The 19,304-nt window shown below is 43.2% G+C and overlaps 1 protein-coding gene across 1 annotated transcript in view; it reads left to right on the top strand.

Annotated features, from left to right (window-relative positions):
- The first annotated feature begins 1,009 nt into the window (after window positions 1-1,009).
- Window positions 1,010-19,304, top strand: part of SLC1A3 (solute carrier family 1 member 3) — a 77,250-nt gene continuing 58,955 nt past the window's right edge. The window contains exons 1-2 of the mRNA XM_032415148.1: window positions 1,010-1,143; window positions 2,786-3,064. Coding sequence (XP_032271039.1) covers window positions 2,884-3,064 — 181 coding nt within the window. The 5' untranslated portion in view covers window positions 1,010-1,143; window positions 2,786-2,883. The remainder of the gene's footprint in view (window positions 1,144-2,785; window positions 3,065-19,304) is intronic.

Raw genomic sequence — 19,304 nt, forward strand, 5'->3', positions numbered from 1 at the left:
TATTTAATGAACAGGAACACAGAACTCTGGCTATAATTTTTGGTATGGGTTTTTGTTTCAAACTTTGTTCTTCATGCTAAACAAGTTCTAAGTTTCGGAGCTGAGTCAGGCTTAAAAAAAATTTTTTTTTTTCATTTTTAAAAATCTATTTTCACAATCTATTTTCCTTTTGAAGAAAAGTGGGCTAAAAGTGCAATGAGAATTTTCTAATTCCTAAAAACAATGGCGCGAGGGCTGTGGGGGGCAGGAGATATTTAGCATCCTTTAAAATGGAAGCATCTACCTGTACAGCAACTTATCTTTTGAAATCACAAACCTTCAAGTGTGCATTTACACTCGTGGGTCTTAAAATGCTTTTTACTTTATAGCTCAGCAAAGATCCTGGTCTCTGTGTGTTTCTTACCTTTTTAGTCTTTGTAATGCAGGCAGTTTGAGCTAAATTAGATTTGTTATAAGAAGAGTTTAAACTGCTAACTCAGAGGCATGCCTCATCTTGTGTTTTGAGTAACTTTAGGCAAGTTTGCAGAATTGTAGTGGGCATTTCTTTTTCTCCATACTTGTTGCATTCTGGGTCTTCCCAAGAAATGTCAGTTATTTCCCCCAATTCTAAAAAGAGGGACTCTTTATAACAGTTGTACAACCAGGCAAAAGAGCACACTCTCGAGTTTCCTTCAGGGGAGGAAACCTGCAATAGTGTGAGATAATTAAATTTAGTCTTAGCAAAGTCTTCTTTGAAACGTTCTAATCAAGGCTTCCAGCTTTCTGAGCGTGTGTGTGAGCTTTATTTTGCAATTCTTCCTGGTCCCGGTTTTGCATTCCTAATGAAAGTGAACTGACAAAGCGTGAAAGTGGTCTAAGGAGCAAAACAAAGCCAGCAAGCATGCTTCTGGTGAGCCAAGATTAATCAATATTCCAGAAACCTCGGGTTTGCCCCCTTTCCGTGTGGTGTTTTCATTTTTCCCCACTCCCCGTTTCCCGGGCGCAGACTCCGCCCCTTTTCTTAAGTTGCCCTGATAGTAACTTGCAGTTTCAGAGAGCGCGTGTATGCCTCGCTCACGGGCGTTTGTTAGTCCGCGCTACCTGCGGCGGAATTCACCTTGTCATCGCCTGCGGTCCCGGCCACCCGTTACAAAATCAGAAAAGGTAAGTCTGACGTCCTGGATTCCTGCTGGGCTTCACTCCTCCTTGCCCTTCTCCACCAGTGTATTTTGTTTCGCCCAGCGGAGGAGTAGCGAGGGTAAAAAGCTAGCCATTTTGGTAGATAAAAGTCCACGTTAGTAATTTCATGTAACCAGCGCGTGGTGTGTATTTATGCCGTGTCCGCTCTTCATTTGGATTTGAGTCATTCGGGCTGGATTGGGGGTAGATTGTGGTTCCAGAGCTAGAAAAGAATCAAGGCTGAGCTGGTCTGTTTTAAAAAGTGACTGGAAAGGGAACCAGAGATTAGTGAAAAGAAAAAAAAAAAAAATCTGGTCTCTCGTGTCACCCCTCCTTCCCTTCTCCCTAAACTTGTAATCTGCTGTGAAGTCTTAAGCAAGCTGTGGGTCGTATTGTCACTGACCCCAACCTGCAATTTTATTTAAAAGTCAAAACTGTTCAGATGAGTCTTTTTTTCCACACTTGGATTTGCCAAAAGCCTCGGAGGAGTCTTTTGCTTCCTAGTGACCTCCCCCACAGCCGCCCACGCTGGCTGCTTGCCTTGCCATATACACACGTCCACAGGCACCACTGATTTCTACTTGGATTGATCACGGGAAAGATTATGGATCACAAATCTTATAAAACAGGAGGAATCCTTTGATTTCTTCAAGACAACTGATTTCCACCCAGGAGAGATTGACTTAGATATATTTGAATAACCTAGGAGCACTTTAAAGAAACTAGAAACCACACATTGTAATGTTTGGAATGAAAATTGGATTCATCTCCTCTGTTCTAGAAATCCCAAATTTTGAAATACCCAGAAGTCGCTGATGGTTTCCTCAGAAGACTCCGATATGATTGCCACAAGGACAGATACTACTTTCTACTTGTAATAAAAATGGAAATGAATTACGATTTCAGATAATGTATAGATGGGCTCGGAGATCTTTGCTTATTTCAGGGAAAAAAAATTAAAAGTGACCCTGTAAAATAGTCAAATATATTTCCAAAGTCCTGTGCATATATTCTTTTCATTGCATTCTTTTCATGACCATATTTATTAACTGATATTATCATGTTTTTTCCTTAATGAAGGAAATCGTTACTTTATTATATATAACAGAAAGCTCTGACGGTGAAATATCAATATCTTAATTCATTTTATTGACCTGGTTATGCCTTCACCATGTACACGACATAAGCCATCAAGTAATTATTGAGCGCTTCCTGTGCATTCAATTCAATTAGACATTTATTGAGGGTGAACATTGTGCAAAAAGCACTTGGCTAGGTTCGGGGGAGAGGTGGGGGTGGGGGCTGCTCAGTCACACTCAGGGCTCTGATGAACCCTTTTATAGCCTCCTTGGAATGGGAAGGGCAGATTTTTTAAAATAGAACACACAATTCTGCTGGTATATTCTTTTATTTATTTATTGCTCATATAGTCTGAATTTAGGCACATCTCTCACACGTGGTCCAGTAAAATATGCACATCCCCGCCTTGAAAACTGGCGTCGTGGCTCTCTAGCCCTTGATTCCTGCTGAGATTATGCAGTGTGCCAACTGCTTGCCCTGCTGTGGGGCGGCTCTCATTTCTCACCCCTGCAGGCTGTAACTCTCGTCTCTTCTCTCCTCATTCTAGTTGTGTTCTCTAACACCAAAGAGGTCTGGCTTTCCGGGGGTGATTCCGAGACACTGAAGTGCAAAGAAGAGACTCTCCCTCTCCTAGAGAAGTAAAATATGACTAAAAGCAATGAAGAAGAGCCCAGGATGGGGGGCAGGATGGAGAGGTTCCAGCGAGGAGTTCGTAAGCGCACACTCTTGGCCAAGAGGAAAGTGCAGAACATCACAAAGGAGGATGTTAAAAGTTACCTATTTCGGAATGCTTTTGTGCTGCTCACTGTCACTGCAGTCATTGTGGGTAAGTCATTTGATAACAACCAAAAAAAAAAAAAAAAAAGGATCTTGTTTCTCTGGGGCATCTGGCTGCCTGAGCATATTATCAGATGGACTGATTGTAGGTATTCAAAATAATCGTCCAGGCTTTCGTCTGGACTGGAAGATTTTTTTTCTCCCATTAAATGACAGTCTGTTGGCATGTTTGGAGCAATATATGGTAAACACATGGGAATCTGAAAAAAGCATCGTTAGGCATTATGCAAATCAATTGATTGTGCGGAGAAGAGAAACAAATCAAATGTTTTCCCGTCTCGTGTAAGGATGAAAGAGTGATAATTTAATCATTAGGCCTAAGCAGTTAAATAACAATAAAAACAAGCATGCCTGCTAGATTTGGCCAAAATGTAATCATTATAGGATGTCACTTTCACTTAAAACTAATTTATACAATTAGTACACCCAAAATGAGGTACAGGTTCCTAATAGTAATTATCTTCTAACTGGTGCTGACTTGAAGCTGAGTATCACGCCTAGAGGGAGAGGCTGAATCTTTTATGTGTTTGCACTCCCCCATCCAGTGACTAGAAAGAGTAAATTGAGAAAAATGTTGACACGGATCTTTTTCATTCATTTCTTCCCATAAATAGCTGTCCCTTTCCTGAAACTTTTCAGCCTCTTACAAATGTAGCATTGTCAACAGCAATCTGTACTAATAAAACATTGTTTTTGTTTGATTTATTGATATCCCAAATTATCGCTTATTACTATGGGTGGCATTGATCCTACTTTAAAATAGAGCTGAAGGAACTACTTACTTGGAATCTTTGACTGAACCAGTATAGAAATCCTTAGGCTGGTAAAATATAAGCCAAGGCCATGTTGTAAAAACTGTCTAACTCAAATTTCTACTATGTGGCCCAAAAGGGGGAGGGGGCATTTGTGTACAGGTTTAATCTCTACCTTGGAGTTTGCCAAGATCTCCGTCAAATATAAAGAGGTAATGACACTAAAAACCAAGAAAGTTTTGTAGCTTGGAAATATAATTAGAACTTAATCTAAAAAAATAGGAGTCTTAAATTGTAGACAAATAGGAATACAGCAGGAGAATAGTTTGTCACAAGACTTTAGATATATTCCATTTCAACATCTTTTGCTCCTGTTAGTAATTGTTGGTGATTAATGACTGTTCAACTAATTTTAGAGATGTTCAAAGAGAAAAGGTCCTGACAGACTCAGGGAAGCAATGGCTTTCTTTAGTAGGTTTCCAGGTTTGTTGTGGTTTTGTGTTTTGTGCTTTTAAAAGATTTTATTTATTTATTTGAGAGAGAGAGCACAAGCAGGGGGAGGAGCAGAGGGAGAAGCAGGCTCCCCACTGAGCAGGGAGCCCAGACTCAAGGCCCTATCCCAAGACCCTGGGATCATGACCTGAACCAAAGGCAGATGCTTAACTGACTGAGCCACCCAGGCGCCCCAGATTCCCAGATTTAAATACATTCCTGGGAGAAGTATTTCAGTGATGTGTCATTGTCTTGGAAGTTGATGTAAAATGCCTGAATGATAGTCATCAAGCCAAACAGTAGCTGCCAGATAATAATAGTGAACATTTATATAGTACTATTCCAGCTACTTTCTAGGTGTTTTGCCTATATTAGCTTACTTAATCCTCAAACAAGCCTATGAGTGAGTGAGTAGGTATGATTAGTATGATCTTTATTTTATAGATGGAAATATTGAGCATGAAGAGATCAAGCAACTTGCCCAAAGTCATGCAGATAGTAGATGCTAGAGCTGAAAGTCAGACTGAGGCTATCCAGGCCAGAGGCCATTCTCTTAACCACTTTGCCATCCCGCCTTCCTGCTCTGTGAACTAGTTGGTGTCTTGTGAGAAATGCCAGGAAGAGAAATGCTGCTATGACTTGGTAGAGGCCCGATTAGCAAACAATGCTAGATGCATTCACATCGCATTGTCATTTTACTATATGACTTACCCAGTTAAATCAGCAGAAAACTTACAATTCTCCTACAAATGATTAAGCCACATCCCTCTCATTCATTTAACAAATACTCATTTATTCAGCAATCTTACACCCTTAATAATAGAGCTCAGTGATACTGGAGTATGTTTGGAAAAGATGCAGAAACACTTAATCAAAACGGTGTTCTAAACACAAGAAGAGTTCGATTTCTAGAACAGAAATGTTTCAGTTAAAGAAGAGAGGAATGGAAAGTAATAAAACCTGCACATGGGAGGCAGACTGATGGAGAAGCAAGTTCCTAAGTGATTACAAAGACAAATCTCCAATAGAAGGAAGATAATGCCAGGATTTAATAGTCCATTTTCTCTATGAGTTCTGGGATCATTTCCTAGACCAGTGAGGACTTTCCTAACATTTGTGAGAACTGCAATGAGTTGGCTGAGCTGGGGTAGATAACTTGGCAGGGTGTCCTCGTGGTTGGCTTTACTAATGGAAACTGAAGAGGTAGAAGTAACAAGAAGAAGGCCCTAACAAAGAAACACATAAAAAGAGCTCATTGACAGTCAGACCGCTGAGTCTACACCAAAGACTTGGAAAGGCAAATAGACAACTTAGTAGCAAACAGACTAAGGAAAGAAGGAAGAATCCTTCAGTTATCTCTTGGTGTGTCTTCCATTGAGGGCCCAGTGGAAACAAAGGCGCCATTGAGCTTGTCACTGGGTACCATGTCTACATCAGCCCTGAAAGAATAATAAGAACATGTCTGGACTTCAGCTCTCTAATCCGTTTGCTGCGGCATAGGAAAAAAACTGGGAAGATGCTAGTAAGGAAGAAGAGAAGTTATTTTCTCCAAAGAGGAGGTGAGAAGAACCAAATTCTTAGGTTTTAATCACTTTTAATAAAAAAAGACCTAATGTCTAATGTCATTTCTAAGCCATGTCAAAGTCTGAATGTGCCATGCTCTGACGAAGCGACGTAATGGGTGCAAATTAGCAACCTAAGAGAATGCATTGCCAAGTGTTAAGTCCCTTTAAGAGGGTTCATTATTAAAGCATGAGATAAAGTGTCTCCCAGGGCTGTTGCAGACATCTGTCTGACAAAAACCACATTGAGGAGAGTGGCTACTATCTTTCTCCCTCCAGGAGGCACTTTGTCGTTTCAAACTGTGGTAAGTGGGATGAGAGTGACCTCAGACACCTCGCTGAAAGAAAGGGAAAGTCCTTTGTTGCGTTCAAGTCACAGAATGCCCATCTTTCGTGTCCAGGGAACGAATAGCACAATAAAAATGAAATCTCAGGCTAAAAATTTTTGAAGAAATGGGTCATAAGATCAGCTGCAAGGGGAAGGAAACTAAATAGCATTGCGTAGACTTGGAGGGTGGTTTTACTTGAGGGAATTCCTGAACACAGCAACCAGCACCTTTCTCTGCTGTTTGTCTACACACACACACACACACACACACACACACACACACACACACACCTTTTATGTTTGGGTTGTCCTTTTTATGGGTTTGAGAAAAATTGGTGACTTTTCGGAAAAGAAAACGTACTGACTAAATGTGTATAAAGCATTTCCCATCATTCCCTAATACTCTTCAGCAATGAATGTAAACTGCACCATAATTCCATGCAATTCAGCAGTATTTCTGAAGGATATACAAGAAACTGGTCGTTGTGGCTGCCTCTGGGTTGGGAGCTGGTTGTCTGATAATAGAATAGAAGGAATATTACTTTTCTTAAATAAGTTTTTGTATGGTTTGAATGCACATTCATATATTATCCACTATTATCTATTGTTTGCTAAATAAATGTGTGGTTTTGTTTAAAGATTCAGTGCTATTCAGCAATTTAACAAATACTGAATGTTGAGTGTCTGGCCTGTGCTATGCAATGGGGAGTCTCTGCCCTCAGGTCATTCGGTAGGAGAGATGGATGAAATGAGATGACAAAGGCATAGACAAGGTTCAGAGGCAGTAACAGGGAGTTTTTAAATTATCTCTAAACATTTTTTAAGTGAGATCGTATTATCCATGCTGTTCTATATATGATTTTTGTGTTGATACTTTAGAGGTTCTACTTTCTTATGAACACCCGTGGGGGTTGTCGGGGGGGGGTCGCCTGGATAGCTCAGTCGGTTAAGCGTCTGCCTTCTGCTTGGGTCCTGGTCCCAGGGTCCTGGGATCGAGCCCTTCGTTGGGTTCCTTGCTCGGCAGAGAGCCTGCTTCTCCATCTCCCTCTGTCCCCCAACTCGTGTGCTCTCTCTCACCCTCTCTCTAGTTCAAATAAATGAATAAAATCTTAAAAAAAACAATGTGGGTCCTAGAAAGAGTGTGGCTTTTGATGAAGGATAGACATGGATTTATATGCCAACTGTATGATTTAATAGCTGTATGATCCTAGAGGATGCATTTAACTGCTCTGAGCCTCAGTCCCCTCATCTACCATTACATGTATTATATACATTGCAAACACTTACACTGTGTGCCAAGCACTGTTGTAAATGTTGTTAACACATTAGCTTTATTTAATTCTCAAAACAAGCCAGGGAGGGAGGTATCCTTATTCTCATTTCACAGATAAGGAAACAGCTCAGAGACTTCTCCCAGAGCTGATGCATATCGACCGGGATTCAAATCCACCAATCTGGCCCTATGTTTAGACTGATCCACTCTTCTGAGTGCTGGTCCCTGCCCTCGGGACATGTCCCTTCTTGTTTTATGACATCAATTAGCTAAGGGTGTGCACTGACCCAAAGACAGGAGTGACAGAAAGGAGGGGTGAAATTGAGACCCCAGTACCCGAGGCACTCCTGCGTCCCGACAGTTGCTTGCCTGGGAGCATTAGCGGAAGAGCCGGACTGCAGGCCATCGCTCCGGTTTCTGACTTGGGTAACTGCGGGTGCTGGTGCTACCAGTGAGGGTAGAATACAGGAAGAAGATTGGGGCAGGAATGGGAGGGGGGACTTCGGTTTTTTGGACGTGTTGATTTTGAGATGCAAATGCCACAAGAGAGATACAGTGCAAGAAGCTCATTATACAGGGAGATTCTGAAGGTATTTTGATGTTGAGACTGAACCAGGACAGGTTCTGTCTTTGAGGGTTAAATGAATAATGATCATTGAAGCGGGCCGTCCTCCTGCATAAGCTATTGTGTAAGTGAGACTCTTCTCAGAACACTGTTAACTCCTGGGCCCTTCTCTATGAATAAAGCGAGTATCTCCCAGAAAGGCCGTAGTGGTATTCTGTGCCTTGCACACATACACACTCTCTAGCTGAGTCAGTTAGTTCAGTCAAACATGTTTAGTGATGTGGTTAACCAGCAGCTGCCACACTGAAGTGACTGGTAATGGGACCAAAGGGGCCGACGGCTGGAGTTAGCGGTGTGGGGACCATGTGGCCCCCGTGTGGGTAGCCTCTCTGCTTACCAGGAGACCGGCATCTCCACACAGTTGAACAACAGGAATCCAAAGAATGGTGAAAGATTTCCGGGCTGGGATTTATGGTTTCTTCAACACTTCCTAGAAACGAGAAGAGGGAGAGGGAGCTTCAGGAAGCTATGAGAAAAGGGGGCTTCTGGGGTAGGTCCTCCCCTGGTGCTGTGGAGCTCAGCTCCTCACAGAGGCTCCTGGGGACAGAGGGCTGGGAGGAGAGGGGCTAGGCCTCATGAGCTCAGAAGCCGTGGATTCACCATGCCCTGCTCAGAAGGGACACAAAGGTAGGGTGTAGGGACTAGTGATTTTCTTCTGCTTTGTCTTCTCCCCCAGGGAGCAGAAATACAGAAAAATTGTCAGGGACAGCAATAATAACTACCTGACATGTGCTCACGGCCTACTTGGATCCTGGCCCTCAATTTTTCTCGAGAAGCATTCCAGGGAGCTGCCTCCTATGGTGGGGATGTAGTCCAGGACCGTATAGGGGAGAGGGGAGTGGATCAGGGCTATGGAGTCTGGAGTCTGACACTTTTAGGTTTCTGTCCCAGTTCTGGAACTGAGCCTCTGTTCCTTCATGTGTAAAATAGAATAATTGTAACACCTCTCTGCCAAGATTTATATCCCAGTTCCGCTACATACAACCATGTAAACTTTAATAATTTCCTTAAGGGCTTGGCAGGTAGAATATCCATAGAAACTGTACACCCCTCATCTTTTGCTTGCGTCTTTGCTGGGGCACCAAGTGAAAATACACACTGATTTAATGACGCTATCTGCTAGAGACCTGAGAGCCTGGGGTGCGGGGAGGACAGGCCAGGAAGGGGAGAAGATGACCACCTGGTTGAGGTCTAGGATAAGTGGCTTCTATTTCCTTGGCTAGAGAAGAGAGCCAAGAAGACTTGTAGGAAGAGATTTAGTGGTTATAAAGGGCTTTGAGAGGCAGAGATGAAAGGCTTAGAGTAAGTGATACTGTCATTATCTGTCCCTCACCCACCTGGCCTCCTGAGCCCAAGCAGAAAGGAATCCCCGGGCCCAGCCCTTATCACAATACAGACTGCTCAATGGAGGGCGTGCCTGATAGTAGATGTCTCGGGCAAGGAGAGCTGCTGAGAAAATGTTTTCAATAAATGTTTTAACCTACTCAATCGTGCATTTTTGTTCATACCACTTGGGACCAATCTGCTAGTTCACCACCTCCCTGGTTTCTTCCTTTTCTCCAGCGTTTTGGGATCTACTGCCCATTACCTGCCATCCCTATCAGAGTTGGGACAGGCTAGTTGAGGGGTTCTGGAAACCTGGGAGGAGTGTTGCTGGTTCCTAAGAGAGTTGGTACGGGGTAGAGGGCTTGATGTCATTCGAAGATTATCTCTGGATTTTACTTTGCTGTTTTCTTCCTGTTCGTTCAGGTAATGAGAAAACTGAGCAGGCAACTTCAAATTTGTTTCTCTTTTAAGTAGGTTATCAAATAAGCAGGTGTGTCCGGAACCATTACCTGCAGTAATAATACCTTCCATTGTTGCGGTGCTCTAGTTTACAAAGTGTTTGCCCAGTGCGCTTCTCTAGCAATGCGAGTCCAGGGCCCAGTCAATCCTCCTTCTGAGCAGTATCTGCACATGTCCGGAATGCAGCTGAGAAATCCCTGGGAGTCTAAAGGTCCTGGTTACGGACGCAGCTCCGCCATCGACTCACTCACTTTATGATTCAGGACAAATCTCTGGGCCTCAGATTTCCTCGTCAGCAGATCACGTTTCGACTAATGTCTGCTTCCGACTTCAAAATTCTATCATTTAACGTCTGCTTTGCCTTCCTCTAAAGCAGAATGTATGGATAAAACACGCCAGTGTTTTCTTTCCACTCCTTGACGCTGTACAATTGCAAGGACCTCTATTCCATACCGTTGATCTCCCGACCGGTTCTAGCCAGTCTCTCCCATCCACAAGCAGCCCCCTTCTCTCCCACTAAATTCTTGAGGGCCATCATGTTCCTGCACTCTGGGTGGCATAACCAGGTTGGAGCCCACAGATGAGGCAGGCCTGTGCCCTGCAGTCTTCTGCCCATCCTTCACAAATCAGAGGAGAAAGGTGGCGAGTCTGTTTTTGCTGTAGAGCCAACAAGGCAGGGAAGAGCCTACATTTTCTGGAAAAGGCAACTGGAATTTAAGCCCCGTCTTGTCCAAGTTGTGCATTCCAGGTGTTGGAGCGCTTGATATTTATGGAACACTGGGGTGCTATCATTCATCAACTATTTGGTCTGGCAGCTGGGTGAGCTGTATCATTGCTGTGAGGTGAGGAAACACACAGAGCACTTGAAGGCACGAAGTGTAGCCATTGGGTGCGCCGAGTATAAAAATGAAGAGTTTTAGGTCAAGCTTCAGGGCTATCAAAGTTGCCCAGCGCTTACTCCCTAACCCAAGAATATTTCCATCACTATGCCCAGTCAAGAGAGGTCCTCGAGTGGTTTTGAAACCAAAAAGAGAGAATAAAAGCCCCCACACTAGATAAAGGAAGATATTCCCTGGATGAATTAAGACAAGAGGGGGAAAGGCACTCTTTTTTTCATGCTGTGTATCGTCTCAAAGATTCAAAGGTAAATACAGGAGCAGCGAGTTAAAAGGCACCCTTAAGTTTTGAATTTCAAGACTGAGTCTCTGTCTCCAGAAAGGGCACCTCCATTCTTCTTGTACCCAAAGAGACTCTCCAGTTCTCCAACAATGATTCCAGGCCACAGCCCGCTTCTGCTTCCCAGAGGTAAACAATAGGCTATTAGCGAGAGACTTTCTATTCAGAATCTTGTAAGATGAAGCTCATCTGTCCCTAATGAGAGATGGATAATTGCTGCCCTTCTCATCCTTTTAGACACATTGCATCCCTGGAAATTTCATCTTTAAAGCAAGTAAGGCAAAACCCCAGGGATCCGTGTGCTTGCTGCTGCCTTGAACTTGTTGAATGTGAATGATGAATTGAGAAGGAAATTCTGAGTCTTTTAACAGACTGCCGATGACCAGAGCCATCTTCTTTTTTTATTTACTTTTGTCCTCTTGGATTTGCTTTTTTAAGGCAAATGAAATAGACATATAAAAAAGCTGAGATTCCAGGGACGCCTCGGTGGCTCAGTCAGGTAAGGATCTGCCTTCGACTCAGGTCAGGATCCCAGGGTCCCGGGATCAAGTCCCGCATCGGGTTCCCTGCTCAGCAGGGTCTGCTTCTCCCTCTGCCTGCCACTCCCCCTGCTTGTGCTCGCTCTCTCATTCTCTCTCTTGCTGACAAATAAATAAGTAAAATCTTAAAAAAAAAAAAAGAAGCTGAGATTCCATAGACTTCCATTTGCTTTTTTAAGGCGAATGAAATAGTCGTATAAAGAAGCTGAGATTCCGGGCGCCTGGGTGGCTCAGTTGGTTAAGCTACTGCCTTCGGCTCAGGTCATGATCCTGGAGTCCCTGGATCGAGTCCCACATCGGGCTCCCTGCTCAGCAGGGAGTCTGCTTCTCCCTCTGACCCTAACCCCTCTCATGTGCTCTCTCTCATTCTCTCTCTCTCAAATAAATAAATAAAATCTTTAAAAAAAAAAAAGCTGAGATTCCATAGACTTCCCAGGGCTTTGTCAGTTCTGCCATTGCATTGCTTTGTACAGTATGATGGATGATGAAAGAGTGTGTTACCTTCGCCTAGTGGTTCACAGGGTGACTTTGCAGCTTTGGTGCACTCGTTACTCGTTACTCCAAGGGCTAAGTGGACGTGATCCTATAATGATTGAGTTCAAAGTTTTTTCAGATTCACTTCCTTGTCTCCAGAAAAAAAGAGAACTGTTAGGTCAGAAAGTGATCCACTCACTAGAAATCTGAGCACAAATAGTCACTTTCCTCTCCCTGGCACAAATTAAGTAAACCCATTGCTAAAGCAGATTAAAGCAAGATGGAGGAGAAACTAACCCAGTCCCAAAGTGACTTTTTAGAAAGATCCAAGCATCTAGCAGATATACCATAGATCGGAATTCAGTCAGATTTTTTTTTTTTAAGTTTCGTTTTTATTTATTTAACTAATCTCTACACCCAACATGGGGCTCAAACTCATGACCCAGAGATCAAGAGTCATGTGCTTCTCGGACTGAGCCAGCCAGGCACGCTGAATTCAGTCAGATTAAAAAAAAAAAAAAAAAAGTGAGCCAATTTTTTTTGCTTATTTATTTTGTTATTTTATTTATGAAATACATTTACATTGCCCAAAATAAAAAAGTACAAAAAGATATAAATACCTTGTTATCAGTTTCTTGTGTGCCTTGAGAATTATTTTATGAGTATAAAAATAAGTACGTATCTATCCCTTTTTTGCCTTTTGTATACAAATGCTGGCATAATATATATAGCCTGCCTTACATCTTACTTTTTTAACTGTACTATATACCTTGGATATCGTGCCTTATTCGCACATAAAAAGCCTCCTCCTTCTCTCTTGGGGGTGCATTAGCTGGGTGTACCATCATCTATTTAAGCAATTCCCGATGAATGGACACTTACATGGTTTCCAACTTTTAGATACATTTGTTAAATGGTACAATGAATAATCCTGTACAAAAGTTATTTCCCCCAGGTAAAGTATATCTGTGGGAAACATCCCCAGAATTGAAACTGCACTTACAGTTTCTACGCAGTCATAACACTATTTTATTTTTTACCAGAAAGGAATGCAACAGGTGCTAATGATTTTAGTAGAATATTTTTTAAATGACCATGGATTGGACATTTGAAAGACCTATAGGATTATTTGCAAATTTAATTGCCACTTCACATAGCCTATGTTAGTGCAGTTTTAGGCAGAAAGCACAGGCTTTTCAGAACTCCTAGGGTTCTTTTTCTTTTTTTTTTAAGATTTTATTTATTTATTTGACAGGGACACAGTGAGAGAGGGAACACAAGCAGGAGGAGTGGGAGAGAGAGAGAAGCAGGCTTCCCGATGAGCAGGGAGCCCAATGCAGGGCTCGATGCGGGGCTCAATCCCAGGACCCTGGGATCATAACCTGAGCCTAAGGCAGGCGCTTAACGACTGAGCCACCCAGGCGCCCCTCCTAGGGTTCTTCTGATAGAGTTGTCTTCTCTGAGTTGCTTGCCATGTGGATTTGTCTGCATCAGTTACCCAGGGCTGGTTTCCCCTGGGCACCACTGGTAGAACAAGGCTGGAGCAGGTATTTCCCACCTCCAGCAACAGGAAATACCAAAGGACAAAAGAATGAGCCAAGCCAGGGCCCAAATCTCTGTAGGATGTGGGAACAGAGGAGTGGGGGAGGGTTGAAAGGTTGCCTCCCACAGAGTAGCTTCTCTCCAGGAAATGCCTGGAAGTTTGGGGTGAAACCAAAGACAGGGAGCAGCAGACCCCTGGAGCAGGTAAATTGACCATTACACCCTTGCCCTTCTTGTAAAAATAAACCAGTGGAACTTTATGCCCACCAGCTTCATTAGGCTTGCTTGAGACGGACTTATGACTTCTCCAGCTTGGGCTACACGCTAGCCCAGTTCTAAAATAGAAACTTCTATTTGATCTCTCAAATAATTATTTATTGCCTACCTGCCATAATAACTATAATGGCCAAGTTGACAAAGCATTTTTTGACCTATTAAAAAATGCTTTCCTACGCCTTATCAAGGACTTTAGAATTCATGAGAAGAAACAAGATACATTCATAATATAGCAGCTAAGATTTATAATGCTTTTGGTTTACATGGTTCTTTTAAACTCAGAACCTTTCACCGAGAATATTAAAGTTCAAGAAGATTTTAGATACTGCCTGCTCTGATCTATCCCTCCCATTCTGTGGACCACAAAAAAAAAAAAAAAGGTCCAAAGAGATGACATGATTTGAAGACTAAACTGTGGAAATGGGCAGACCTCAGTTTGCAACCCCATTCTCCCAACATCAGTCACTGGCCCTGTCTCCTAGAACAAGAGGCTTCTTCTTTCAAGGGTTCAGTCTCCTCCTCTGTAAGAGGGCGATATTAAATCCTGCACGTTTGATATGAAGATTCAATCTTTTAAGTCAAGTACCCACCAGCATCATTTGCTGGCAACATGAGACCCAGAACCTCATCTCTGAAATCTCAGTCCATGATCTTTCTAGAGCCTCACACCTGCTCTCCTTCATATTCAAAAAAATCAAGCCTTGTGGAAGAACCAGGAATCAGGAGCTATCACGCCTGGTTTGTGAATCTAAAAACCTAAGCCGTATGAGAAATCGAGGTTCAGTTGAGACCCAGTTTCACAGATCACGAGAGAGAAATCACGGTTTGGAAGAAGGGGTGTTCCTGAGGGTTAGTCACTGAGCTCACAGAACACAGTGGGAAACGGGATTTACTGTGAAGCACAGAGCAAAGCGATTCCTCCAAATTCCTCCATTTGGTAAATGTGTGCAGCACGGCGGAGAGGGGGTTGGCCAGGACATGCTGGGTGTGGATCATCTGAAAGAGAACTAAGCCATGCTGCTTGTTCATTCATTCAGCAATATACTGAGCCCCTACTATGTGTCAGGCACTGTTTCAGGGGCTTAATATTTATCAGTGAACAAAAACAAATGCCTCAGGAAAGAAAAATCTGGATCTCTTGGAGCTTATACTTGAGGAGGCAGAGACAACAATAAACAGCAAGCACACGAAATTAGAAAATTATATCGCATTTTGGAAGGTGATAAGAACTCCTGAAACAAAGGCAGCCGAGGGAGAAGAAAGTTCAGGGTAGGCTGCAATAAGAAGGTGACATTGGAACGAAGTCTGGAAGTAAACATGGGAACTCCTGCGAAGAGTGTCCCAGGCAGGGAGCAGGGCCAGCACCAGGCCCATAAAGTGGGATCCTGTCTGATGGTGGAGCAACGGCGAGGAGGCAAATGGTGAAACAGGGCGGGTGGTGGGGTGGGGGGTGAGTTCTGAATATGGTGAAGCTGGGGAAGCAGGCCAGGTGCAGCCATCACAAGGCTTTGGGCTTTTACCCCACGTGATGTGGGGAGCCATGAGGGGACAGAGAGGAACAACGCTCTGGCTTGGGTTTTGAAACACCTCTGGGTAGTATGTCAGGGGGAGGCTGTAGGACGGCAAAGCAGAAGCAGGGAGACCAGTTGGAAGCTATGCCATAGGCCCAGGCAAGAAGGAGGGTGATGTGTGAATCTTGGAGCATTCTTCCTTTATAAATTAGGAAAAAAAAAAAAATGAGGCCTAAGAAAGATCACATTAAGAGTTAAAGGCAGGGCTAGGACTACAATCGCAACATCATTCATTCACCAAACATCTATAGAGCATCTTCTCTATGCATGTGTCTACACCACACGAGAAGCACTTGATAAAGAGGCCGAAAGACCTTTGCACATTGGACAGCCCCTAACCGCCCAGGGCAGCTCACTTGTTGTGGGTGGGTGGGTGGGACGCGTGACTTGCTTCCAACCAGTAGAACGTGGCGAAAGTGGTGGACTCATTCCTGTGCTTTTGTTGCTGCATACATTGATCATTGTAGCCTTGAGACAAAGTAGTGCTGGTCTTTTGTTGTTGTTATTGTTGCTACATAAATGAAAAGATCCTACCTGGGAAATAGTAGTGTTTTGTCACATAAAACCAGTGTGTGCTATCAACAGAAATTTTGAAATCATTATTTTCCTCGTGCCATCTTGCATATGAGCGGACAGCATGGTACTCTTTCTGGCTAAAGATCTGCAGGCCAAGCTTATTCTGGGTAGGAGTTTGAATGTCCGCTGACTGGTTTGCAGGGTCAATGTTAGAAGAGCTCATTGGCTCATCCTGGGTGGACATTTTGGTAGCTTTCATAGGGTGGCCTCAAAATGGAAAATCTTCCTCTCAAGGTCAGTGCCACTATTACTTTTAGATTCCCTTTTGGCATTTGAGCTCTTTGGGAGCAACCTGTCTTTTTCCTGGAGAATTTTGTATGGTGAGCAGTAAATCTAGAAAGCTTTGGTCTGCCAATCTGTTCGTGACAGTTTGGAGATAGGGCGGGGGAACTTGAGTAAAATTTTACTATTTCAAACTCCAATGTTTATCAAAAGTTAAAAGTTGAATCGGTCCAAATTTTACTTCAAATTGTGCCTCATTTTTCTACTCTTACATATTTTCTGGCTTCTTAATATTTTTATTAATTTTATCAGATTAAATATGGGCCAAATTCTTAAAAGATGTCTTTAGCTTTTAACTTGCTGTGCGTGTCTGGCTTTCAAAAGGAAGCCTGTGGTGGTGTGTTCTTTCTGAGGCTCTAGTGTGCACATTGCAACTTAGTTTAGAAAAGCGAAGTGATATTTAATCTTCCAAAGAAGTGTTTGTGGTATAGACTCTCTAGGGGAAACAGCGAACCCCTGAAGGACTCACTTCTTGAGCTCTTTGTATTAGGAGAACATCTTTAAACAAAAATGCATCTTTGTTTATCGAATTCAGCCAGCACAGTTCATTTTGATCACCTCCAATGTTCCAGTTAAGATATTTCCTAGATTCCAAAAATCCGGTAAAATACCAAAACAGGAATGATAGAAGACTGTTGACTGAGAATGAGCAATCCGAATTGAACTGTGACATCCGTGTATTATATAATGTCGCCAAGATGCAAACTACAAAGTGTACTTCAGCTGTAACAAATCCCGCGGGGAGGTTATTCTGATTTTTATCGTTGTTTTTGCAGAGTAATCAATAATAAAGGATCTGTTCTTTTGCATTAAAGATCTGGTGGCCATCAAGGTTTTTATTAGCTCTGGGAACCTCAGTCAATGCACTTCAAGGACGTGCAGAGGCCATGAGTGAGCAGCTTTAGCACAGTGAAGAAGGCCACCCCCCGCCCTGCTGCCTCTAACTGGTCGGAAGGGCAGAGAGTAGAGGGCTCTGAGAAATCTGTGCATCAGGATATGAGGATGTTTCAGGGAAGACTCGTTTCATCGCTGGGCTGCATAATCAGAAACCTGAACTGCTTACCCCAAAAAAGCAGTCTTTGCATTCAGAGCACTTGCTCCTCTTGATTGGTCGCTGACAGCTGCCTGACCTTACCACCCTGGCCTCACCTCTAATGCTGCCTGGCAGAGCAAAAGCCGAAAAAAAAAAATGTCTTTTGTTTATTCATTCAACAAATGAAGTGAAAAAAGCTGGATGTTGACTTCATTAAGTAACACCAACAAAACCTTTGCCCACCTCAGGCTCTATATTAGTTAAACTAATTTGAAATGGAACAAAAAGGTAGGCGAAATAAACTTGCGTCCTAAACTTAGGCTCTTTAAATTAGTACCATGACTGTTGAGAGGCCAGGAGTACAGCAGAGTAGGTGAGAGTCCAGGCTCTGGAGCTGGGGAGCCTGGGTGTGAAGCCCACCTCAGCCATTCACCTGGCATTGGGGAAGCAGCTTGACCCCTCTCTGCATTGACAGTGGCCCCAACCTGCACTGGCTGTGAGGTTTTGGCAATTTACCTACCCTCTCAATGACTCCAGTTCTTCATCTGTGAGGTGTAGGTAATACTGGTCCTGGCCTCTGTGGTTCTCCAATGTGCTCGTGAGGGCTCAACATCTTGCATGTACTCGATGCCTGCAAGCTATTGTCATTAAACATGGGAGCCTGAAGCATGTTTTCACTTCATGTCCTTTCCAGCTTTGTTACTGATGGTTTCCAAGGATTACGATGCGTGAAGTGGGGTGAAGAGGCAAGCTATTTTAATTAATAAGTTTTTTGTAAGTTGAGTTAAATCATTCCATCAAAAGAGATTTGGTGAATCATTTTAAACAGTGATCTAGTACTATGATAACCATATCGGGACCTACGATGGGTTTCAGCATGGACTGGGTGCCTCTGGGACATCGCTAGCAGGTCCAAGATTATTACTCAAGTGCTTCTAGAGTTCAGGAGTTAGAAATGCTAAAGACCCAGGAGCCAGGTTGATTTGAGACCTGTCCTCAGGCCCTGGCTACAAGGATAGGTCTGTGTTTGAGAGGCATTACAGTGTAGTAGAAAGAGCTCTGGGTTTTCTTTAAAATTCCCGAGTCAAGCCCTTAATAATTCTGTAGCAAGTTAACTAGCTTCTGAACATCAATCAGTGTATTCATTTTTTAAAATAAACGTGATAATATCTACCTCATAAAGTTGTGATGAGGATCAGGCCACCATTGAGCCTATTAAGGGCTCAATAAATATTCCCCTTCCCAAGATAATCCCCTCTTTCCTAGGAGTAGAAATGGCTCACTTGGTAAACCCAGAGAGAATAAACAGATCAAAGCTTAGTCAGGGGCAAAATTGATTCAAAGAGTATTTGCCATGTGCTATCCCTCTAAACAACTCTTCTCTTCAAAGCTTTCGACCTGAAACTATCCCTTATGAAGAAATAGATGGTGACTCCTATCTGCTGTCCCACCTATAAAGAAGAGCTTTAAGAAAACGGGGGTTCCACATTGGAGAATGTAAAGAAACTGAGACATTCTAGAGTAGCTGATGCCAGGACTACGCTTCCAAGCAAGAGGCTTGTTGACTGGAAAAACAGAAGAAAAGTATCATCACCTCTTGAGACTCTGCCCCCTGGCTGTTTTTCTGCTGCTCTGGTAGACATCTACCTGGTGGACTGGAGTTAAGAGACATCATTCACCCCTGCCCAGGACTCACTCACTGAGCTGGCCTACTTCCCCTCCTAGCACCTAGATGAAAATTGGTGGCACTGGATAAATGTGGGATTTGATGGGGGGAGAAGAGAGAAAGTGCATAGAGCTCCCAGAGAGAGAGAGTCTGGCTACGGCTGCTATGGCTGTAGAGAGAAGAATACAATCAGTGTTGGCGAAGGTTAGACTTTGGGAAACGGGATCTAATGCACCTAGTATTTAGAAAGATTAATCCCCTTCCTTCATCGATATTG

This window comes from Phoca vitulina, unplaced genomic scaffold (assembly GCF_004348235.1).
Source record: "Phoca vitulina isolate PV1807 unplaced genomic scaffold, GSC_HSeal_1.0 scaffold17, whole genome shotgun sequence".
NCBI lineage: Eukaryota > Metazoa > Chordata > Mammalia > Carnivora > Phocidae > Phoca > Phoca vitulina.